At 35.4% G+C, this 25,507-nt stretch overlaps 2 protein-coding genes across 3 annotated transcripts; both read left to right on the top strand.

Moving 5' to 3' along the window:
* The first annotated feature begins 45 nt into the window (after positions 1–45).
* Positions 46–17,458, top strand: LOC121371474 (mitochondrial 2-oxodicarboxylate carrier-like). Of its 2 annotated transcripts, XM_041497394.1 has the most exons (8): positions 46–170; positions 6,197–6,329; positions 6,727–6,856; positions 8,166–8,273; positions 10,705–10,869; positions 13,810–13,991; positions 14,709–14,761; positions 15,064–17,458. In XM_041497394.1, the coding sequence occupies exons 1-8, from the start codon at positions 95–97 to the stop codon at positions 15,123–15,125; spliced, it is 909 nt and encodes a 302-aa protein (XP_041353328.1). In that variant the 5' UTR covers positions 46–94; the 3' UTR covers positions 15,126–17,458. The 2 variants fall into 2 exon arrangements, with proteins under 2 accessions (XP_041353328.1, XP_041353327.1); XM_041497393.1 differs by lacking the exons at positions 14,709–14,761; positions 15,064–17,458 and adding an exon at positions 14,449–14,629.
* Positions 2,993–4,125, top strand: LOC121371476. The gene is made up of 2 exons (XM_041497395.1): positions 2,993–3,526; positions 3,636–4,125. Exons 1-2 carry the CDS (start codon positions 3,337–3,339, stop codon positions 3,815–3,817), a joined length of 372 nt encoding a protein of 123 aa, XP_041353329.1. The 5' UTR covers positions 2,993–3,336; the 3' UTR covers positions 3,818–4,125.
* Positions 17,459–25,507: the final 8,049 nt, after the last annotated feature.

The following is a 25,507-nucleotide window of genomic DNA, read 5'->3' as shown; positions in this document are numbered from 1 at the left end:
ATTTGGGTAAACTACCAGATCCCATCAATGACGTCATGAATAGGAGATTCCCAAAAGGTGTTTCCTCAATAGGCGACACGTGAAAATTGGAAACATGACAGCAGCAGACACTAAACAGCATGGCAGTGTTAAACTGATGATAATGCAGTTTGCAGCCGGTGGATGTGCAGGTAATTTAGTAAGACCTGTTCTGTTCATATATGTAAATACTTTGCAAGTTGCATATTTTTTGTTTTAAAACGCAGCAAAAAAGCCACACCCCTCAATGGCTTCATGATTCCACCGGGTATCAGGTCGTTTCGCCCTTATTCCCGATCGCCCCGTGTCGTTTCGCCCCCATACCGGGTCGTTTCGCCCTCATGTTTATGTTTGTGAATGATGAATAAATTTGTTTACGTGATTCTAGTTGCAAATCAGATATAGATTATCATTTTGTAACCCTTTATCAACCATAAACACCATTTATATGTATATGTCATTATGTGCAATATTTTAAAGAACCCCTCCCCTCACACCATCCCAGTTCCTACGGGCCTGATATATTTTATATTAATAAGTACAAAGACTAGCCTACACAATGATATTGTCGATAGGACATATTAGTTATAAAGTGCTTTGGGTGTGTGTGTGTGTGTGTGGGGGGGGGGGGGGCGCTTTAAACAGGTTTTAACTAAGAGTTCCCGTTAGAAAATCACATACAGATGTAATCATAGAGCGAGTCTGAAATATTACATTTTGTGTGTTTTTCTTCTAATTAGGTCCATTTGCTTCAGTTTACATTAAAAAGGTCATTAAAAAGATATGTTTAAAAAAAAAATTGTTGTATGCTATATATGGCATTTTTGTTAAAATAATGCCTATTTTGTTATTAAAATGTTTTAAAATAAAGCGTGTTTTGTGGGGGTTTTAAAAAGATTTTGTGAGAATATACTCGTTTTGGGTACAAACTAAGAGTTCCCCTTAGAAAATCACATACAGATGTAATCAATTAGCGAGTTTATTGTTTGTTTATTTAGCAGCTCGGAGAAACTGAGAGTACAAGAGAATCTTGCAGGGTATTACCTGCTTAATTAGCAGTTAAAAGAATCTGAAGGGATATTTACTCCTGTTACAATATAGCCTTGCAGGGGATTGTCTGCTTAATTAGCAGGTCATCCTTAGCATGAGTAGCCTATGTGATTACTTGAATTTGGGCCTCTTTGGGCCTTTTCTTGATCTCGAATAGAATCGGTATTAAACAAATATATCTTTGTAGTATAATGAGTAATTACTGTTAAAACAAGAAACTTATAAATACTATGGATCTTGGGCAAATATATCACTCTGAATTCTTCTGCACTGACTCTCGAGAGATGAAGTTGTGTTTGGAGAACGTGGAGATTACTCTCCCCCCCACCCTAGGGGCTGTGTTGCGATCGCTTGGGCCTTTGTTCAAGTACAGGATCGAACACAACGGCGACTCGGTGACTGTCACGCTCATGTACGGCAGTGACCGGAAGAACCGCGCACCCAGCAGAAGACGGAGGAGGCGACCCAAGACTTCACAGGGGGGACCAAACTTGGCGGCTCAACCGCCAGAGGCGGTCCCACCTGTTCCGAAGAGGAGGACTGGACTTGGAGTGACGCGGGGTGATCCAAACCCGGTGGCTAAACCACCGGGGGCGGTTCAGTCTGCGCAGCACCAAGTAACCAAACTGAAGCACCCGCCAGGAACCATCCAGGGGGGACTAAAGCTGTCAGCTCCACTGACAGTGGCGGTCTCTTCTGTTGAGGAACCGACAACTATGGATACGGGCCACGTGGTCACTCATGACCCACCGGCGAGCCCACCATCACCTCCGGCAGTTGTTGTAGCTGACACCGCGGCAGACCAGCGAGAGTTCAAGAAGAGGAAGATGTCATCGACCACCGTACCGATGTCGTCTGATGATTCCGATTGGATTCTCGTCTGTGACAAACTGCCACACAAGTACACGGGGGCGGTTATCGGTGACTTCACCGATAACAAATACTGTAAGGGACCTTGGGACGACAAGTACTGGCGCCAACTTCCAACCGGACAAGGGAAGTACCAGCTGCAAGGTGCCCTAAACTCCGACAAGCTTTACGTGACAGCCCAGCAGGAAGGACTGTACAGGCAGGGGCTCCTGATGCCAACGATGTCAAATGGGACCATCCACCGCATCTTAAAGATGGTCCTACGAGACATCTACCCAGGAGCCATCGACCGCAACATCAAGGTCTTGACCGAAGAACTCCCCAACTTCAAGCCTGAACAGTCCATCAACTCGCCATGAATCCTGCTGCGCCAACCTTAACTAGGACAGGTAACCTCCTTTTTGGGCTTAGTTGGACTTTAAACACGTTTCGATCAAGCTTCCAAATTCTTATGTTTATTTTTTTATAAATAGTCCAACGCACTTTACTTTGGCGCCCGTTCAATTGCTCAAATCACCTTAAAACCTTTTCGGCCGAGCAATCAAACTTATTTTTGGGTTTAAATTCTTAGTCCGGACATGATGTTAGGTGCAGGTATTCTCCGTAGACTTAGGTTTTTCTAGTTAGACCCGAAGGAATCGAAATTCAGCCAGTCAGAACACGGCCCATTTTCGGTGTCTACTAGTCGGTCCGCGCAGTCGCTGGACACTACTAAATACTTATTCAAAATTCTGCCCACTTCAAACTCATCCCCCCCCCCCCCCCCCTTGTCCTGGACTCAGTCACTGGCAAAGGCCAGAGATTGAGCCCAGGACAGGCGTGCGTGAAACCTTCGTGGTATATATGCACGAAAAAGCTTTAAACAACAACAACTCTGAATTCTGCGAACGACTCTACATGATATGGAAGCTCAATGTGTATCCTGCTCGAGCCTTGTTCAACCAAGACAAGAAGCGATACAATGCGATGCTTGTGACAGGTGGCAACACCGAATATGTGGAACCGGTAAGTAACTTTATGTTGTGTCTATAGTAACTACATATTGAATGTTTAATGTATTAAGATTTTTCCATTACATATGAAGATATATTTAATAATCGAAGTTTTTAGTTTAAAAAATCCATGTCTCCATGCTAGAAAAATTGAATTTCAAGAAAACGACTATATCCATGTGGTTAACTATTTGTTGTAAATTTACTGGCTGCCAAGGATAACTGATAATTTGTTCTTTTTAAAAAGCAATAAAATATGTTTCAATCAACATTTACGTTTTCAATTTTTCTTTTATGTTAGGTAGTTTGTCAGTAACAGAACCGTCTTTAGTTAGAATTTATTTTATTAGGTATCAACAGAAACGTCTACCGGCAATTAGTACAGGGCCTCGTTGAGTTGGATTTCATGTGTCAGGTGTGCACCGCCTCTCCTGTGGCCGAAAGTACTCGGACTTCTTTGAAAGGACGGTCAAACACAGCACAACTGACAGAATTGACAACCTACATGGAGAGGCAGTGGGTGAGGAACACGGTGTTTGATGTGCCATCCTGGTGTGTTTTCAGACACACCATCCGGACAAACAATGATGTAGAAGGTGAATATATTAATAGACATTCAAACGAAAATATTTTTTTTTTTAGTTACATATTATTTATAAAAAATTTTTTTTAATTGTAATGATTTTTTACTTCATTTATTTGTAGGATGGCACAACAGACTGAACAAAAAAGCTGTTCATGCTGGCCTAGGGTTTTATCAACTGGTGATGTTGCTCGTAAAGGAGGCAAGAGTTGTGGAACTGAACGTGAGTGCAGATGACCTGGAGAGAGACAGAAGTAGCCGATTTTCCCGCGTTGAACTGGGACTTCATGAGGCCTGGGAGTAATATATGAATAAAGAAATGTCGATGTCCACATTCCTGAAGAGGTGTGCCGGTCTTTACGGGCCACCAGATAGAGAACAGAACAGAAGAGAAGACAGTGCATAAATATGTGAAGGATTTATTCAGATACATGATGCACTGGATTAAAAAAAGAAAATAAGGTTTCAGTAATACTAGTAACACATTGTGGCGGTGAAACAAATATTTTAATATATAACACAAATGCTTAGGTGACACCAGAAATGTAAAATGTATGTATATATCAAATAAACAGATGTTTTTAATTCTATTATTTAAAATCTTGTTTTTAATGCAACAATACTTTTATATTGTCCTTATTAATTCATTTAAATGTGTGTGTGTGTGAGAGAGAGAGAGAGAGAGAGCGCGAGAGAGCGAGAGGGACAGAGAGACTGAGAGAGAGGTGGGGGGAAGCCGTGCGTGCGCGTAAGAGAGAGAGAGAGAGAGAGAGATACTGTACAAACATTTTTATGAACAGTAAAAAAAAATTAAGAACACATTTGTTTCTTGTTTTATATTTTACACATTATATATATATTTTTTTACTGTTCATAAAAATGTTTGTACAGTATCTCTCTCTCTCTCTCTCTCTCTCTCTCTCTCTCTCTCTCTCTCTCTCTCTCTCTCTCTCTCTCTCTCTCTCTCTCTCTCTCTCTCTCTCTTACGCGCACGCACAGCTTCCCCCCACCTCTCTCTCAGTCTCTCTGTCCCTCTCGCTCTCTCGCGCTCTCTCTCTCTCACACACACACACATTTAAATGAATTAATAAGGTTTGTTATTAAATATTCTACATACCCAGCTGAAGTTCAAAGGCTTCGTCCAGTTTTAGCTGAGAGAAAGTAAACCGCTGATAAGGCATTAATATCCAAAGACAGCAAATTAACTAATATTTGGTAATGAATAAACAGAAGAAAAAACCCCTTTAAAACTATAATAAATAGATCTATTTTGGGGGTGAAACGACTTGGTACGAATGAGATTTAGGGGGAACCAACCTTGGGTGAATAGGACTAAGGGCGAAACAACGCAGGGTTCGAAATGGTTTTAGGGCGAAACGAGCTGGAATCCTGTTCACCCCCTCCCTCGTCCCAACCAGTGCCTCAGAAAGACAACCACTGCAATTGCCCACTGCGTTTGTAATTTGCTACGGCACTTGTTTTGCTGTGGACTATATTCTATTTATTTGCCATGGACATTTTCTTGCAACTGGTATATTAAAGGTGGGGATGCCAGCTGTCCTGTCAATAGGATATAGTTCATCAAGATTAACGTCTTGGTACGCTTGCACTCAACGTTTATCATGATGAACTAAATGGGACAGTTCATATAAAAGACCCCTTGCTGCTAATGAAAAAAATATACTTAATAAGGAGCTGGGCAAAAGAACACTGGCTTCAAGTACACACTTGCAAAGCACCCAGAGGGAGTTGGACAAAAAAAAATACTGACTCCCTCTACCCAGCCCCCAAAACTGCTAAAAAAAATTTCCATGAGTTGCCCTTGCCAACCAGCCATGTCCTTTTAAGGACAACCAGAAAAAAGCGCATGATCACTTTTAAGGGCTGAAAGCCAGGTAAGGCCAAGAGCGACGGCCACCAATAGGCTAGGTTCCAATACAAGCTACTCTTGGCAAACTTAAGTTCAAATTAACGTTTAGCTCCTTTTTAAAAAATACTTTCAATGAACCGTCAAAAATGTGCCAAAATTCCTTCAAGAAATTGCACACTACTTTCCTTTGTAACTTAATCCTACAGGATATTCAAAATTCAATAGTGCTCACCAAAATTTCCCCTGATTCCGATTGGCTGCTGGTGCTCCTTTGCACTTGCCAGCGAGGTTGGTCCCCTCTTCCACCCACCCCAACCCTTTGTCTGTCCTGGACAGACGAGCCAGCCCAGGACAGACATGTGCTGCAACATCTTGTTCTGAATGTGCACCTAAAACCCTATGACATAACAATGAAAATATGTAGCCTGTTTCCCCAGAAAACTATACTGTGTTAACATTATATCAAATGTTTGACATTCATGATCTGCGATAGACAATGATTAATAAATTAATTTGTTCTAGTAGTTTTGTTAAACAAAACAACTTTTAAAATTTTAAAACTTTTACTCGCCCCATCCTCTATGAATTTAATGTTTGCATTTATTTGTTTTCTTTACTAATATGTTAATGTTACTTCTATTCTTTAGGATATAGTTTAAAATGGAATAATATTTTATAGCAATACTATTGTTGAAATATAGACATAATATGATTAAACAAATTGTTTTAATTATAATTTGCTTGTTCAATCAGTTTTCTTTAAAAATGTTCTCCTAACCATTAATATTTATTTGTTCAAAATAATTTGTACAGGATTCGTGGAAGTGTCCATCATGCATCCACTGGACTTGATTAAAACTCGATTCCAGATACAGGGAGGACCCGAAGACCCTCACCGTTATACGTCCATTGTTGACTGTTTTCGCAGGATGTACAAAAGTGAAGGGTATTCATAACACATAATGTTTTGTTCAGTGCTGTTTATGCAAGTATGCCAAACTTTAGGAAGAAATGGCGAATTGTATTTTAATTTGGCGAAATTCATGAAATAATTGATATTTTGTTAGAAAATAAATGGGTTTCTGAATTTTTTAAGTTTGATAGATAATTTGATGAAATAAACTGCTGACCCAGAGTTAGCCCTGCAGGTTATAATAACTATTTAAAATAATTGACCAATTTAATTTTTCAATGTTGCAAAACAATTACTTTTAGTTAGTTACGAGTATTTTATTGACAGAACAATTTCGAATGTTTTATGGGTAATTTGTATAACCAAATTCTTAAATAACATTTTAGTCACGTATAGTGTATTGCTATTAATTTATTTTTAATATTTACAGGCCTTTATCATTCTACAAAGGAATCCTGCCTCCACTGCTAGCTGAAACTCCAAAGAGAGCTGTCAAGTTCTTCACATTCGAAAGATACAAGACATTATTTGCATATGGTGACTACCTTGCACAACCACTGGTAAACCATTTGTTTTATATCAGATCACAGGCCTATCTAACTCTATTATTCATGATCATGTGGGTATATTTGAATTATTGTGCACTGGCATTTGTCGAATATATTTCAATATATTGTTACAGCACCAAGTCCTTTTTTTGTTGTCTTACCCAAAATGTTCAGGCTACATTAACATTGTTAAAGTATAGTTCTTTTTATTTCAAATACTAAATGCTAAATCAACTAAACTTGATAAATAAAACCACAGATATATTCATAGATATATAGAGGTTATTACCAGAGTGATTTTTGGTATTGTCATTATTATGTATTAGGAATACAAATTGTATTATGTGAGCTTCTGGTGAGCATAATACATTATTTTTATTCCTAATATATGATATTGATGATACTGAAGCACACAAGGGTAATAATCTGTTTATCATATAACCTCAAGCTTAATACAACATGTTTTTGTAAACTGTATACGCAACTTTAATTCCAGCCAGCCATTACCTGATATTCAACTGATGTAAGCATATGTGACACAGTGTCTTTTTGAATGGAAATAACGTCAAATTCGAATGACGCCATTTTCGATATCCTTACATAATATCCTTACATAAAAATAAACTAGTGCTTAACATTTTTTGTTTTCTAAATGCTGGACAACGTTCAATGTAAAGTTGCTATTGAAATTACGTCAGTTATGGAATTTCACCCTAGTACGTTTGCTTAAATGTCAATAAACCTAGTGCCATAACCTCAGTTAATTTACATCTATTTTGCAAAGTTATCAAATTCTTAAAGTATGTGATCTGAAAAATATCACATACATGTACTTTGATCGCACTGGAAATGTAAGATATTATATGATAAATACTGTTATCTTTCAGTACTATATCATTAAAGAACTCTGGATGAAAAACCCCAAAATGCAAATGAATCTACTCATGGGAATGGATCTTATGAAAGAAAATGAGTGTGTGTTTAATGACACTTTAGCACATTTAAAACTGAATATTTGCAACTCTTGATCTAGAGTGTGAGAGAGGACACCTATTACATAAGATACTTCTACTGATTAGCATCAAATAGTCATATACACATATCATAGCCTTTGATGTACCCAACCTGTAGTAACTTAATGAATCCACTAAAGGGATCGACCCCATAACTCTTTGCAACTCAGACAAGTGCTCTACCACTAGCTACATCCCACACTGTGATATTTTGAGTTAGCTCCCCTTATTCAACTGAGCTAAATTTCACGTGTGTATGTTAATGCAATCATTCTACTGAATATGAATTTTGTAAGGGTTTTTTTCAGGTTCTTACTGCAGCTGGTTTGTTTGCAGGGATGACAGAAGCTTTAGTCATTAATCCATTTGAAGTGGTAAAAGTCCGACTTCAGGCAGAGCGAAGTGCATTCAAGAAAGTAAGCCAATGATATAGCAACATTCTCAAAATTAACCCTAGGTAAAACAGAACATTTTGAAAATTAAATATATATGTCCCAAGGCTCATGTTTATAAACTATTTAAAGTCTGGATTGAGGCTCAAATTTATGTCTTGATTCTAATGTCACAACAGCACCATTCAGTTTTTATTGGATGACAAAAGGGTAAAAAAGGTATGTATGTTTAACAATACCTCAGCTCATTATACACTATGGCTATTCAGTGCTCAATATATGGTTAATGAATTCAACACTTAGTCTAGATGGTACTGTGGCTGATTTCCGCCAAAACAAATAAATCACTGCTTTTAGTATGGCGTTTTAATGCATAATAGGGCATTATAACGCCGTATTACAGCGTTATAATGCCCTCTTAGGGCATTATAACGCACTAATTACTGCATTATAATGCCCTATTTTACAGCATATTAACGCCATAAATTACGGCATTCATTCGCTATAATGTGGTTAATTTGACCAAACATGATATAACATCTAGTAGTTATATTTCACACCCACCCCCACCCCCCTTTAATAAAACAAATATTTACTGATGTTTTAATGTAGTTTACATGGTTTCCTTTTTTCAAATTTCTATATCTGCCCCTAACAACAATAAAACAAACATTTACTGATGTTTTAATGTAGTTTACATGGTTTCCTTTCTTTTAACATACTACATGCCAGCATTTTAAAGACAATATACGGTGACACATTATTTCAATTAGCGCCTTGAACAGATTTATAGTGATGACTTTTAGTGACCTCAGAATGACCTTCATATTCGTTAGAAAAAATTGCACCATATTTTTTTCTGAATCTCTATTCAATAATGATTATTAATATCATTGGTTCCAAAAATTAACATGAAATTCCCACGGGACCTATTTTAACTACATATGCCCCTACACTATTATAGCGAATTAACGCCGTAAATTATGGCGTTAATATGCCATAAAATAGGGCGTTATAATGCAGTAATAGTGCATTATAACGCTGCAAGAGGGCATTATAACGCTGTAATACGGCGTTGTAATGCCCTATTACGGCATTAAAATGCCGTACTAAAAGTATTTGTTTTGGTAGGAAGGTGTGGGTAAACATAATATAAGATTGCAACTTTTTAGTACGGCGTTATAACGCCATATACAGCATTATAATGCCCTATACAGCGTTATAATGCCTTATTTTACGGCATTACAAAGCCCTAAATTAGAGCGTTGTAATGCCGTAAAATAAAGCGTTATAACGCTGTATAGGGCATTATAATGCTGTGTATGGCGTTATAACGCCGTACTGAAAAGTAGTAAGTTTGTTTGGCGGAAATCAGCCACCATAAGATGGAGAGAGAGAACCTGCTGTCTCCATGTAGGTTTATCCTAATGAATAGCAACAAGAGGTTTTATAATGCTGTTCTCATGGACAGGACAGCATATTACAGGTCAGGTCAGGTCATAAGGCTTTACGTGCACATTCAGAGCAAGCTGTTGTAGCACACGCCTGTCCTGGGCACAAAAGCCAGCTTTGGCCAGCTCCTCCATCCAGGATATATTACAGCTTTAAAAACCCCATTTATATACATGTAGCACAGGGTGGGACAGGGATAATGCATAGGTTAAATCTTATTGGTTTATACACATATGAAGACAACTGATGTAACGGCCAATGTAAAGCACACACAGTCTACCTTTAGTCTCTGTGTACTGCATTACCAATTACTTAGGTAAAGTGGCAGCTGAAGTGGCTTACCTTGGCTGTTCTAGCAGTTTAGCTTCACCTCTGTATTAGAAATGAGATTTGATTGTAATTTGTTAAGAAACGTTTTTATTTACATAAATATTAATAGTAAAAGATGTTGGTTGAGTTGGTTTGGGTTAAGAATCAATAATATGTTTTAATGTAAGTTTTAACATTATTCATCTGTTCCTTTTTGACACAAACAACCTATAAAATAGAATGAATGAATGAATGTTTAACGACACCCCAGCACGAACCTATAAAATAGAGCGACAGCTATAGTTTGTGGCTGTGTCAATAATGTTTTTTCCATTGTACTGTAATAACCAAAATTTAATACCATTTTTTGGGCAGGACGTAGCCCAATGGTAAAACACTCGATTGATGCACAGTAATTTTTGGGATCGATCCCCGCTGGTGGGCCCATTGGGCTATTTCTCGTTTCAGCCAGTGCACCACAACTGTTATATCAAAGGCCATGTCAAGTGCTATCCTGTGTGTGGAATGATGCATATGAAAGATCCCTTGTTACTGATGAAAAAAATGTAGTAGGTTTCCTCTATAAGACTATATTTATCACATTTTCACTTCTGTATTATTTCATACAAAGCTAAAAAAAACAAAAAACTAATTTTTGTGACAAGCTAATTATTGGAATATTGTATATTTACAGCAACCAAGTACATTTCATTTAGCCAGAGAAATTGTTGCTAAAGATGGATTTGGTCTGAAGGGTCTCAACAAAGGGTTAACCTCTACACTGGGGAGGCATGGTGTGTTTAACATGGTGTACTTCAGCTTCTACCACAACATAAAGGCAATAGTGCCGGAAGTAAAGGTATGTTGTCTAATTACATTTATTTGTAGTTATTGGGATATTATGTAGATCTGACAAAATGTTGAAAATTTGCAAATTATCAGCAGAGGCCAGTTGTTCATTTTCCAGCTGAACCAGTGGTTAATAAAATGGATGTTCAGGTGTTGTCTATCATATGTTTGTCATATGAGTGAATGTGCGTTGAGCTGTGGTTAGGTGCCTCCCTACAAGTAGTTTGGCCCAGCTCATCCGTCTTCAACAGTGATTCATATTAGTTTACTTTAGCCTCTATCTTTCCACCAATCCAGCTTTCTGGGTCTCAAGCTACCTCACCACACCAAGGAATGGACCATGATATAGAGAGTAGGAATGAGTATTATGAGGATTTTTGTATCGCAACATATCCAGTATGAGTTTGATGTTTCATAATCATATATTAGTTACAGCAGTGTCGACTGATTCTGAAGAAGGCTTGTAACAAAATAAAGAAAATTCATGATTCAACTTCAGTTGACTAAAGCTTATTTGTCCCCTGCAGGTCCAACAAGAGCGGATTATAGGTTTCATGTCTGTTTGTCTGTTCATCCATCCATTCACAGTGATTTACACTGTTTGACAGAGTTATGGCCTTGAACTTAGGAGATACTAAATCTGTTTTCTGCACATTTTTGAAAATTTGTTGGGGCTGACAAGTGACATGTATTGCTTTAGTAGTACTCCCAGAATGCTTGTTTAATAATGTCAGGCATTTCCTTTTACACATTAATTTTATGAAGAAAACAAATAGAATCAAAGATATCAGGGTTTCTGAATGACAATTAATTAATAGAAATTTTAAAAACATAATATCAAATCTGAACAAACAATAATTGAATTAATTAGTTGTAATAGATCTAGAGAAATATTAGGTAATCGCATGTAGTCAGTTCAAACTGTATTTTGTACTATGCCATAATACTTTAAAAAACAAACATTATACTGAAACTTTATTGGCTTAACCATGCCTTGAATATCTGGACCCTAATAATAAAATATAAAACACAGTTTCTTTCCATTAAAATACGTCTTTATCAGGATATGTGTACTCAGTTATTGTCTATTATTAGCAAGTGACTTGTGTCCAGAACAAAATGTGTGTATCAGACTTTAATAGCTTGGCTTACATAAACAGTTTTAACTAAATGTTAACTCTTGCTTTTGAGTTTTATACAGTGATGCCAGAGTTATTTCCCTTTTACCAGATATTTATATATTTGCATTGGTGCGCTTTTGATTCTCCCATATAGCCAGCTTAAACGCTACTCTGGTAGAGAGGATGACAATAAGGTTTAATTATATTCAACAAAATACATGGGATATTCATTATTGTTTTAGTCATAGCAAGTGGAAGATGGTCCATTAGATAAGGTGGTACATCCGTGTTAATAAAGCAGTTTCTTCTGTTCCATATTTTTATGACCGTCATATCAGTAATCCGGATGCAGCAATGAATTTGCCATCTTCTAGGGTTGTCAGACAGGTTTCCTGAACTTCCTGTTGTTGTGATGTGTGTATGTGCAGGGTTTTATCAGCTATGTTTCTAGACTGATAATTGGCACCATACCCCACCATTCCACAAAGGCTATGGCATATTTTATTCCTAATTATGGAGAAAAAATTTCCCAATCTGAATGTAAATAATTCCCATTTTGTATAATCATATAAAGATATATTTTGAAAACAATACGTAGCATTTGACAAACACCCCTTTCCTCCCCTATAATGTTTCATAATGCAAAATATTTGAATAAATTAAGTTGAATAAATACAAGTGCATCTTACTGTTTTAAATTCTAACTTAGCTAAATGAGATATTTTTTAAATGAAACCAAATATTCCCAATGTTTTGTAAAATGACACTAGAATTCCCAAAATCAGAAGTCATGGGTGTCCAGTCAATTTTTTTTTTTTTTTTAACCCTGGTGTTTTTAATCCATGTTTTTTGTCAAATGACTTCTAGGTGCAGACTGAATTTCAATTTCACAAAACGTATGTACATGTCTGCGACTAGCTGTTATACTGTGCATACATTTACAAGTGTTTGTCATCTATTTCATGAAGAAAATTACATCATTACGGAAAATGGAGCATTTTAAAGACAAAAGAAAATGAAATATGTGTATTTCTAACTATATTTGTTGTACTATAATAGTAATAAGAATTGTGGTTTGGTCGTAGATTTACGTTTAAGTGTAAAACTAGGCTTACAATGTGTTGTGAAATTGGGCCCTGCACTTCATTAAAACTTGTTCATTTTATTTGTTTTGAGTGTTTGACAGTACACAGTCTACCAGTTAAAGTGCTTATATTTTTGTAGTGGAAAGGTGCTGAATTTACTGTGTTTTTAAGTATTATACTTATTTTTATGCAAATATACAATTAAGGTTCAAACATGCTGTCCTGGACACATATCTCAGCTATCTGGGCTGTCTATCTAAGACAGTGAGTTAGTCACATTATAACAAATGGAAATGTTATTATACTGTAATCTCTCTCACTGCAGTGTAATAAATATATATTTCATAGTGTTTCCCTAGCTTTTTTCAGCATGATGCGACACCATGCTTCAATAGTCTAGCAACATCTTGCCTTAAACAGCACCATGCTACCATGAGATTAAACAAGCCTTTCTCAATGATTAATTCTAAAATTGTCTCAATGATTAATTCTAAAATTGTCTTTATAATACACTCAGAATATGTATTATTAATTAATAAAATATCCCTGGTATATACTTTTATCATTCATTTATTTTTAAAAAGCACATTAATTACATTTATTTTAATTTCAATAATTTTTTTGTCTTTAATGAAACAAAGCAGTGCCCTAAAAATGTTGAAAATGTCCCACAAATATTTAGTCTACTATGCCTTGTCAAATTTGTAGAGAAAGCACTGTTTTATGTATCACTATATTATTCAGGATCCCAGATATGACCTTCCAAGAAGGTTTGTCATTGGTCTTGGAGCTGGTGTTTTAGCTTCTTGTATCAACATTCCTTGGGATGTAGCTAAGAGTAGGATCCAGGGACCACAGCCAGTGCCTGGCCAGATCAAATACAGAACCTGTTTCCAGACCATGAAGCTTGTCTACAGAGAGGAAGGGTGAGTCTCTAAGACTATGTCAGAATTACCAGATGTTTGACATTCAGTAACCCACAATTATTAAATCAATGTGCTCTGATGGTGTAGTTAAACAAAGCCAACTTTAACTGTTGTATTTATTTGTTGCTACTAGTCTGAGGTCTTCACAATTTAATATGTATGTACACCAGGCTGGTTATTAAAACACATATCTATAAAATGCATTTGAAATACATTCTGCCTACAATTTTTCATAACTATTATTTTGATTGGTTTTTAGAATGGACATTGTAAGTAAGTTCCAAATAAAACTCATGATACATGCATTGTACTCACAACTGCTTGTATATTAAACTAACAAATGAAAAGATGTATATGAAAAAGATTGGAATAAGTTACGGTAAATTGTGAATAGAACAGATCAAAGATGTGTTTCATTAGCTTTCGTCTTTCATAATTGTGTTATGTTTTTGTACAGGTATTTTGCGTTATACAAAGGATTGCTGCCTAAAGTTCTCAGACTTGTTTTATGTTTTTGTACAGGTATTTTGCGTTATACAAAGGATTGCTGCCTAAAGTTCTCAGACTTGTTTTATGTTTTTGTACAGGTATTTTGCGTTATACAAAGGATTGCTGCCTAAAGTTCTCAGACTTGTTTTATGTTTTTGTACAGGTATTTTGCGTTATACAAAGGATTGCTGCCTAAAGTTCTCAGACTTGTGTTATGTTTTTGTACAGGTATTTTGCGTTATACAAAGGATTGCTGCCTAAAGTTCTCAGACTTGGTCCAGGTATTAAAATAATATTTTTCTTCCATTATTTTTATTCTTCTACAGGTTTGTTTATCTTTTTGAAAATAAAACAGTTATTAACAATTTAGAGTACGGTACACATTTCTTTTCAACAATATATTTAAAGTAATTCTAACTTATTTTCTGTAAAGAATAGAAGATAATTCAGTGTGAAAATACATTCCCAGTACATTTTGTAGATTGTAATATTTTTTGACATGCATGTAAATACTGTTAAAATGTGGTTAAATCTGTGGGATGTTATTATGCTGTTTAAACATAGCTGATATCATTTGTTACAGGTGGTGCGATAATGCTGTTAGTCTATGAGATGGCCTTTGATTGGATGAAGATGAATTTATAAAGCACGACTTGTATCATTTCGGTTGATTTTGGTGTATATTATTTCGTATACTTTGGAAATGTCTGGGCTCTGTGCGCATGTTTCCCTTTTCACTAGAGATTCGCGGTATAACCAGTATACTGGCATCCCGCAATATAAATTTTGAACAATAATTATCATGATATTGCAGTCATATATTTTGTACGTGTTTTAGTGCACACATATTATATATTCAAACAGAAGTTACCAGTTTAAGAAGAGAAACAATATCTTTCCATGTTCGGAACAAATCTCGATTGACTGGTGTATAATTTTATTGAGTTGTACAAAATGTACATGAAATTTAAGCACTTTATAAATAACCAATTGAGAAATGGTCTTTGCAATTCAGGTTCCTCTATTGCAATACAGTTTATTAAGTTATACAAAATATACATGAAATTAGAGCACTTTATAAATTTTAACAATTGAAAAATGGCTTTGCAATTCAGGTTCCTGTAAATTTTATTTTATTTCTGTTTTATGCCCTATTATGGCAGCTAGTTCCTTTTTTAAATAATGGAATGGATTGTTTAACATGCACATTCAGAGCAGGCTGTTGTAGCGTATGCCTGTCCTGGGCACAGGTGCCGGCCTCGGCTGGCTCATCCGTCCAGGACAGGAAAGGTGTGGGGTGGGTAGGAGGGGGGACCGCCTGCACTGGCATGTGCAAGGGATCACCAGCAGTCTGACTGTAGCCAGTAACAGGTTGAGGGTGTTTTAAATAATGATTTTAGCCCTCTTTTTATAATTAATGTTTTCTTTATAGACCACTAACTTTTAAAAAATATTTGTTATCAAGGTTGCATTTTAAACACTGGCATAGGAAGTGGGGGTGAAAAGAGGGGCATGTACCCCCCACGCAGCAGCAGCGATGGTTTTTATATATTTATACATGTATTTATATATGTGTGTGCCCCCCACTTATTGGCACCTTCGTACACCTGTGTTAACATGGCATGTTTCATTATAGATTTGATCTCAAGGGATGTGCCTTTGTGAAAATCAAAGTAAACTTTCAAATATTTTACTAAATTTTAAATATGTGTCATTAAGCATGCATTTTAGATAATTGTGTGCATTTTTACAATGTCTACATTGCATGTTTTATTATAGATTTAATCTCAGAGGCCTTTGTGCGAATCAAAGTAGACTTTCGAATATTTTACCAAATGAGAGTTTTGAAAAAGTTGAGATGTTAATAGTTTTATGTCTAACGATAAACCAGCCGTAAAGATATATTTGCTGTAACTAGACTAGCTGATGATTCCCCACAATCCCAGGACTAATGTGTGAGACAGAGACCGCTCACTAGAGTTTGTATTAAGTGGGAGAATTGGTGCACAGTGTTTATACATTTTCTAGCTTTTTGTAAACAGAAAATGGCTTGGCAGTGTTAAGCAAAGTAACATTATATATATTTAAAGGATATTTTGCAAGATAAATATGTATCTTGAGTTTATTTTGTCTGGAGCAACAATATACATACCACTATGTGAAGTTGTATTTAGTTCAAAATAACAGTTAATCTGAAGTTATTTTAGTTCAAAATAACAGTTAATCTGAAGTTATTTTAGTTCAAAATAACAGTTAATCTGAAGTTATTTTAGTTCAAAATAACAGTTAATCTGAAGTTATTTTAGTTCAAAATAACAGTGTATCTGAAGTTATTTTCGTTCAAAATAACAGTGTATCTGAAGTTATTTTAGTTCAAAATAACAGTGTATCTGGAGTTATTTGTACATTTAGTTCTGAATCACAGCCTATTATGAAGTTATTTGTAGTGCTAAATAATGTGTATCCAGAGTTATTTGTAGTGCAAAATTAGTGTATATGGAGTTATTTGTAGTTGAGAATAAAAAAGTATCTGGAGTTATTTCTATTGCATAATAATATCTTGATTTATTTGTAATCAAAATAAAAGTATCATGAATTATTTCTGTTGCAAAAAAAAAAAGTGTATCTAAAGTTATTTGTAGTCAGAATAAAAGTGAATGCAGAGTTGTTTGTATTGCATAATAAAAGAGTATCTTGAGTTTTTTGTAATAAAAATAAAAGTATCTTGTGTTATTTCCATTGCAAAATAAAAGTGTATCTAGAGCTAGTTGTAGTCAAAATGTATGTAGACTTATTTGTAGTGCAAAATAAAAGTGTATCTGAAGTTATTTGTAGTACAATCCTACTCGTTGAGCTCATTGGGCTAATTCTCGCTCCAGCCAGTGCACCACGACTGGTATATCAAAGGCCATGGTATGTGTTATCTTGTCTGTGGGATTGTGATATAAAAGATTTGTTGCTGCTAATCAAAAAGAGTAGCCCATGAAGTGGCGACAGCAGGTTTTCTCTCTCAATATCTGTGTGGTCCTTAACCATATGTCTGACGTCATATAACCGTAAAATAAAACTGTATCTGTTATTTGTATTGCATAATAAGAGTTATTTTTAGGCAAATAAAAGTGTATCTAAGTTATTTGAAGTACAGAGTAAAAGTGATTTGGGAGTTATTTGTAATGCAAAATAAAAGTGTATCTCACAATATATGTACAGTCGAACCTGTCTATGGCGGTCACTCGTAGGACATGACAAAAGTGGCCGCCACAGATAGGTGGCCGCCGTATGCAGGTCATATATAAGTCCGAATATTTTAAAACAATTACACGTATGTTGCAATAGAACTATTAAGGAGGCATATACATGTGCAAAAACGTAATTAAAAACAAGACAAAAAATTATCATCAATCTGAGCTCTACCCACCCCGAAATGTTCAGCAATTTTTCTAGCACTCAATTTGTCTTTCTCTGATTTTTTAATGACCTCTACTCTCTGTTCCAAAGTTAACACGATCGGCTTACTGGGTTTAGGTGGCATTTTGAAAATAAATATCAGAAATGAACTGCAGCAGTATTTAATTCCTTCTAGAGTTGACACGTTTAACTCCAGTTGTTTTAGGCTAGATACCCTCTTATCAACTGCGTTTAATGACCACCGCCGATGACTAGTACATCGCACCGTTAATCCAGATTAAAAACACTTGTTAATTAACAAACACAGCTAAGCGACCGACGACCTTTAATGGACCGCTGTTTATCAAGCCAACATTTCTTTATAACTTGCACTAAAAAACAATTGTGGCCACGATAGCAGGTTCATTTTCTCTTTTTTATGACAAAAGTGTGGCCGCTGGCCGCGTTGAGCAGGTGGTTGCCATATAGAGGTAAAATATATAGTAAAATTCATTGGGGGGACCTCAGGGTAGCCGCCATGGACAGGTGGCCGCGAAGGCAGGTTTGACTGTACTTGTATTGTGCCCATCATCATTTTTAATGAAGTTACAAAGTGACTAGTGAATATTATGCATATTGATCATATACTATTCTCTTTATGCAGGCAACGATACTGTATTTAAAACTACAGAGTACAACTAATATTTGCTTTCTATATATAGATTGTTTAAAATGGTTTAAAACTATTTTTGTTACATTTGTTATATGATGAAGAATACCTTTATGTTTGAAAATATATATATGATTTACTCAATAGTTTAATATTATGTACATGTGTAGTTTCAAATGAATGTTAGAATACAAATTTGAAATGTTTAGATTGATTAATTTTATTGACAGGAAATTGAAAGGACTGTCATTATACAATGTTTCTGACTAATAGATTATTTTGAATGATGAAAATAACATATTAAGTATTTATTTCCAGAGGGTTGAATGTAGCCCAGTGGTAAAGCACTTGTTTGATGTGTGGTCAGTCTGCGATTGATCTCTGTTGGTGGGACCATTGGGCTATTTCTTGTTCCAGCCAGTGCACCACGACTGGTATATCAAAGGCTGTGGTATGTACTATCTTGTCTGTGTGATAGTTCATATAAAGGATCCCTTGAAAAAATGTAGCAGGTTTTCTTTCTAAGACTTAATGTTGAAATTAAAAACACTAACATTGGGGTTTCAGGTGGGGTCAGGATATTCATATTTACAAAATAGACTTAACTGCAACATTTGACCCTTTTTTCACTAGCCTTTGGGCATGGTAATAGTAGTCATTTACTAGCCCAACATTGAATATCACTAGCCATGGGAGTGGGGCTACCATAATATTGAAGCCCTTCAAAAGTACTTGGAGATAAAATCAAGTTAGGGCTAATGCAAACATTAGTTTGTACAAAAATCTTGTATATGCAGTATATAATTATATATGGTGGTATGACAAAATCCATCAGATTTTGTACAGCATATATTACAGACACTGATATTCTAAACAAGAACATATATTTAATATGTAATTTTAGTCGTTGGTCATAAACATTTTACAATAGCAGTAAATGTAGAATCTAATCTCTTTAATACATTTTACATATATTCCTGATCCTACAGCAATTCGATGAAGAATCTGTATTTTACTGAATATATTTAATGAGTTTGTATAAATCTTTAAAGAGAATATCCCGAGTTTGCTACCATTGTAATGGAAACATCTTATAAAAGCCATGGTCTGTATTGTTCTGTCTTTGGGTAAATGCATATAAAAGACTAATGCCGCTATTATAAAGCAGAAACGTCCAGGGCCCCGTTCCACAAAGCGATCTCAGCACTAAGATCATCGTAAGTTCATAACTACCGTACACATTTAAGGTGATCTTAGTGCTACGATTGCTTTGTGGAACGCGGCCCTGGTATTTAATAAGTGGAATAAGTACAGACTTACCTTGTACATGAATAGGGCCAGTCACTTTGAGTAATATGTACATGGTTGAGATTATCATAAACTATAGTTCACGATTTGTATCATATTTCTTAGCCACATGTGATTATATTTGTTTTAGTCCATTATTATTATCTAATGGGTAAATAGTATTTTGCATGTTAGGCCTTTTTTATTACTTGATGAAATTGATTTTTCTTTCTCTAAAACCTTGGTAGTTGGGGTGGCGGTTTGAATAGTCATTTAATGTTGAGTTTTGTTGGTGGGAGGATTGTGTGTTTTTATGCTTTCGAATTTATGTTTGGAAAGAGAGAAGAAAGAAAAATTATCCATTGTTTTATATATAGATTTTTGCTCCACATAGGCTTTTATTAATTGGTTATACAGTGTGGATGAAAAACCTTCAGTTATATGATTGTTACGGTTGGCAGGTTCATAAACCAAGTCATAAAAAAGGCCTCATATATGTTGAGTATTACATTTTTGATCAAATAACATGTATGTTATTACTTTTATTTATCTATCTTTTTACACCTAACCCGGTGTACAGATCATAAAAACTATCATTCTCTACATTATATGGGCCGAATTTACAAAGCCTGTTTATGTCTTTCACACGTGCAACTACATTCATTTACAATGCTGCTTAAACACCTGCATTTAAGAAAAACAGGCTTCATAAATTCGACCCCGATATCTTTATCTATATCTCTGTGTGTGTGTGTGTGTGTATTTGTGTATGTGTATGTATATGTGTGTGTGTATTTGTGTGTGTGTATGTGGCTGTGTGTGTGTGTGTGTGTGTTTGCGTGTGGCTGTGTGTGTGTGTGGCTGTGTGTGTTTGTGTGTGGCTGTGTGTGTATGTGTATTTGTGTATGTGTGTGTGTATGTATTTGTTTGTGCGTACGTGTGCGTGCGTGTGTGTGTATGTGCGTGTGTATGTGCGTGTATCATACATCGTATTTGTGTAAATATTGTTAGTGAGACTTCACTGCATTTTCTACATTCCAAAACAATGTTTTTCTAAATACTTTTTTTTCTGATAAAATTGTGTGATGAATTTAGATAAATTTGGTAATGTTTATTTTGAACATCAAGGAAACAGTTAACTGAAAATTAGCTAACGTTACCTAAAACAATTTAGGAGAGACCATATGGCTCTTATTTGAAGGAATTAGAGCAAAAAGGACGTGGCAACTTTTGGAGTGTTTCAAAGATATTAATACTAGTATTCGGTCTGAAAATGCTATTCGAATAATTTGATGGAAAGGACGAGCGAATATTTGAATACTAATTAAACAAACTAATGTTTTTTTGTTTCTTTTTTAAAAATAAGATTGAATAGTTTACTGAACTTTTAATAAACCCCAAATTTTCCAAAAAGCAAGTTACGACAGAAAACAAATGAAAATCGTAATCTAGTAGTGGCTGGTAGCCAACCAAACAATGTGTTTGACTTCCTATCTAGTCTTACTGAATTATCAATATCAAATTGTGAAAAACACTAAAACAGAATGACCGAAATCAAATATGTGGCGAGAACTCACATAGGAAGCTATCAGATCGGTTCACATGTTGTGTTGTTTGTTTAGTTTTTTTCGTGTTTGTTTGTTTTTTTGCGGAGAAATGCAGCATTCTTACAGTGCCCCGCTTTAAACGATTTCGAGACACACTTTGACTGAACGGATTCGGGTGGATTTATTTAACAACATTCAGACACATTACAATATTTAACAAGAGGACATTAACATACATGATAAAAACACGCATCAACATACAATATCTAGAGTTAACAATGAGCATCGGGTACGTAATCAAAATAGGTAAAATGTGCAAAGAAGAAACATCAGTTCACAAATTCACACGACTGGATTTTAAAAAATAAATACAGCTAGGTTTTTCAATAATGGCGCAGTACACAAAGTCAGCATACTTTTAATTTAAAAACGCTAGGATTAGTTCTATAATATTTATATATATATATTTTTCTAAAGTTTTCAATATTTTGATTTTTACAATTGACTAAATAATGGTATTCATCTCCAGTGCCAATAGTACGCAGTTTACATAGTCTTTTTTTTAGTTCAGAAATGTTAAACCATCTGCCTGTCACAATTTAGTTGTCCACTATCTATTTTGATACGATAATCAAGTCAAATACGTTTCGATATAAAATTTCGTTTTGAATAATGTATACAATTAATCCGTAGAAGAGAAACCACTGTTGTATTAACGGATCGTAGAGTTTTTGTTTTAATTTTTGTTTATATGATTTTTACATCGACATATGGATTATATGATGTAGATGAACCCTATTCCCGTGCCCTCGAAAATACTTTTCATGAATTGCAGTCACCCACACTACTAACGTACCATTATGAAACTCCAGACATTTTTTATATTCCCGACTGAAAGCAGCATGCAGGACTGATCTTACAATTCAACGAAACCGCATGTCATGTCATGTCATAGGGTTTTACGTGCACATTCAGAACAAGCTGTTGTAGCGCACGCCTGTCGTGGGCCACAAGAGCCGGACTTGGCCGGCTCCTCCGTCCATGACAGGAAAGGTGGGGGGAGGGGAGAGGAGGGACCGCCTGCACTGGCAGGTGCAAGGGAGCACCAGCAGCCCGATCAAATCGGTAGCAGGCGGGTGGGGGTGGTGGTGGTGCTATGGAATTTGAATGGAGCAGTTAAATGCCAAAGAGAAAAGGGTGCGCAATTTTGATCGAGGGAATTTGGCGCAATTTTGAAAGGTAAATGGCCGAGCTAATATAGTTTTTTGATATTAGTGAATCGAGAGTAGCTCGTTGAAACCGCATGATAATAACGCATTATTTATATCATTTAGAATCATTTCCGTCCCGCCCCCCCCCCCCCCCCCCCACCCCCACGACCTATACAAGTAAGATATTCGAATACTTGAAAATACGGTGTACTATTCGAATAATATTTCAAATAGCAAATTAGCGAGCAAATATTCGGATCGAACACTAATATATACTTAGCCAATATAACAGGAAATGTTCAATCGTTTCAATAATTCTAGAACAGGGTTTGTCATCAAGTTTCACTGGACACATTATTATCGAAATACAGTTTTAAACGGTTATAGAAAAAGGCTAAAATCAAATGGTATCCTAATAGTTCGGGCACTTCTTGAGTTTATTTTTATATATAGTTTTTAGTATATAATCCTATGTTTTAACAAATTGCGATTTCTATCATTATCATAGTATTTTGTTTGTTCGTGTATTAATGCACCACAATACGTGGCATAACTCTTTTATACTGTTCATGCATTTATGAATAAACTGAGTTGATTTGAGGTGGGAAGGGAGGGCTCAATAATGTGGGTATTTCTAGTTTGCAAGGTAGGGATGGCGCATAACACATAGGTTGAAATCCATTTGTTTCCTCAGGCACCAATATGTGTATTATATCTAATGAAAATCACTATGACATACTGCCACCGACAGTTTGACCAAAAATTAAACTGTGTGCTGATTGACCTCATGCATGGACTTTTTGTTTTTTAGAGTAATACATGTAATAGGCACCCTACGTTATTCCTGTGATTCTTATTAACTTGTTTTAGTGCACTGTGTTTAAATAAAATGTGCATTTATAGTATAGCATCAATTTATGTTTTACTTTTAATTCAAAATCTGAGTTTGGTAACTGTATTTCTTACATTTGTTAGTTCTGTACTTGTAATACTGTATTTAATTAAATTTAGTAGTTCATATATAATTTTTATATGTTTCGTTTAACCTGGTTAATATATAACTTGTTCCATCATATTTCATTATGGCAGTATTTTATGTTATTTTTAAATAAAAATTATTTTTAAGATTATAGAATACCTGTGATGTTAAAAATGTTTAACTATGCAAAAGAGAACAACGCAAATAAACAGATCATTACATAATCGTTTGTTGTGAAGATGATTTGAACAGGTGTGAAAGATGGTGCTAGAAAGCTGACAGACATCTAGGGCCTTCAGTTTTGTGGTTTTATATGAAATATATTTGCACTCGTATACTAGTACATGTATATATTCAGTACATTCAGGTACAGTATATAGTTTACATCCCCGTACCTAGTTAAGGAGTGGGGCTAGGGCAGTTTCAAGTCGAGTAAAGTAAGATTAAATGTCCGTTTTAGTTAAAAGTGCTCTTTCTGTGTACCTGGAGAAGAGAGCAGGTGCGGATTCGTGTGTGTGTGTGTGTGTGTGTGTGTGTGTGTGTGTGTGTGTGTGTGTGTGTGTGTCATATGGGTCCCGTAACCCCTCCTTTAGAGAAAGTTATAGATCACATGCCTGCTGTGACTCCTAAATATTTTTCACTGATTTTGCATTGTAGCAACATAATAATGATTAAATATTGTATTAAAACAAATGCTGTACACTATTAAAGCTCCACAAATTGGGCAAACGCCTAAATTAGGAATCCCCTTAAAATTATGCTAAATCTACTCTCTCTTTTTTTTGGTATATTTTATAGCAAAGCATAGACTCTCGCCGATGTAGAAAAAAAGCTTAGTCTATTCTAAATGGATAAAAAGACAAAAATAGGCTATAAACCCCAATATTGCAGCTTTTAAAAGATACATTCACTTTAATAGAGCTGCATAATGACTTCTTCTTTTTTTTCTTGTGAAATGTAACGAGTTTACCTTAAATTAAATACCTCTATCCCACCTAAAAATAAAAATATGTCCCAATAATTTTATTTACTACTATTTTTAATTTTTATTTTATTAAAACATCCAACAAGGATGGCCGATATGTTGAGATGTGACGTTTGAATTTGACAAAGAACTGGCTGTTATTTTAGTGCACGAATATTTTATGTTCTTGAATAAAAAAAATTGCACCATCAATCCTGCCGGTGACGGATAATGCATTATTACTGTACATAGTTCTGCGCTACTTTTATTCCCTGTCAGGCCCGGTTCCAGTGAGAGGGTGCTGGAGGTGCGCATTCCAATAGTATTTCGACATTTTCCGTCAAGTTACGAAAATGGCCGAAGTCGTTACCGCAATAACGTCAACATTCCTTTGACGTGACGTCAACAATGCGATGACATTTTAATATGCCTATTGATGTTAAAGCGATATTACGCACATTCGTCTGAATATAATTTAACTTCAGAAATGTGCCTAAAGATCGCTGTTTGACATTTATAATCATATTTATTTTAAATGTGTATAAATTATATAAAAATAACTGTTAATACTACCTAAAATTGACATCTAAATACTGTGCTGGTCAATTCCAATATTCCCTGCAAATGTGGAGTGGATATATCAATAGCCTTGAGGTAAGTGATTGTAACGTTTGTTTCTTTAATTTTAATTTTTGATATATATATATATTTTATTTTATCATGATCGATGAAGTAGGAGGTGGTGTGCGTATTCCGAGTACTCTGCCATTCAAGAGCTAGACCGACATTTGAAAGTTTTGATCGCTATCTCAGCCAGAGAAACGGAATTGCTGTCTATCTATAACAATAATCCTATTTTTGACGCTAAATACCATTACATTGATAATTTTCGAGTTCGCCGACGGATTTCTTCATGTAGTGTGTGTATTAGTGATATATGAAAATTAATATTTTTTATCGGCGAACTCGAAAATGATCAATG

This window comes from Gigantopelta aegis, chromosome 4 (assembly GCF_016097555.1).
Source record: "Gigantopelta aegis isolate Gae_Host chromosome 4, Gae_host_genome, whole genome shotgun sequence".
In the NCBI taxonomy this organism is placed as follows: domain Eukaryota; kingdom Metazoa; phylum Mollusca; class Gastropoda; order Neomphalida; family Peltospiridae; genus Gigantopelta; species Gigantopelta aegis.
Note: the sequence above shows the minus strand (reverse complement) of the source record. Positions and strands in the feature narration are given on the sequence as shown.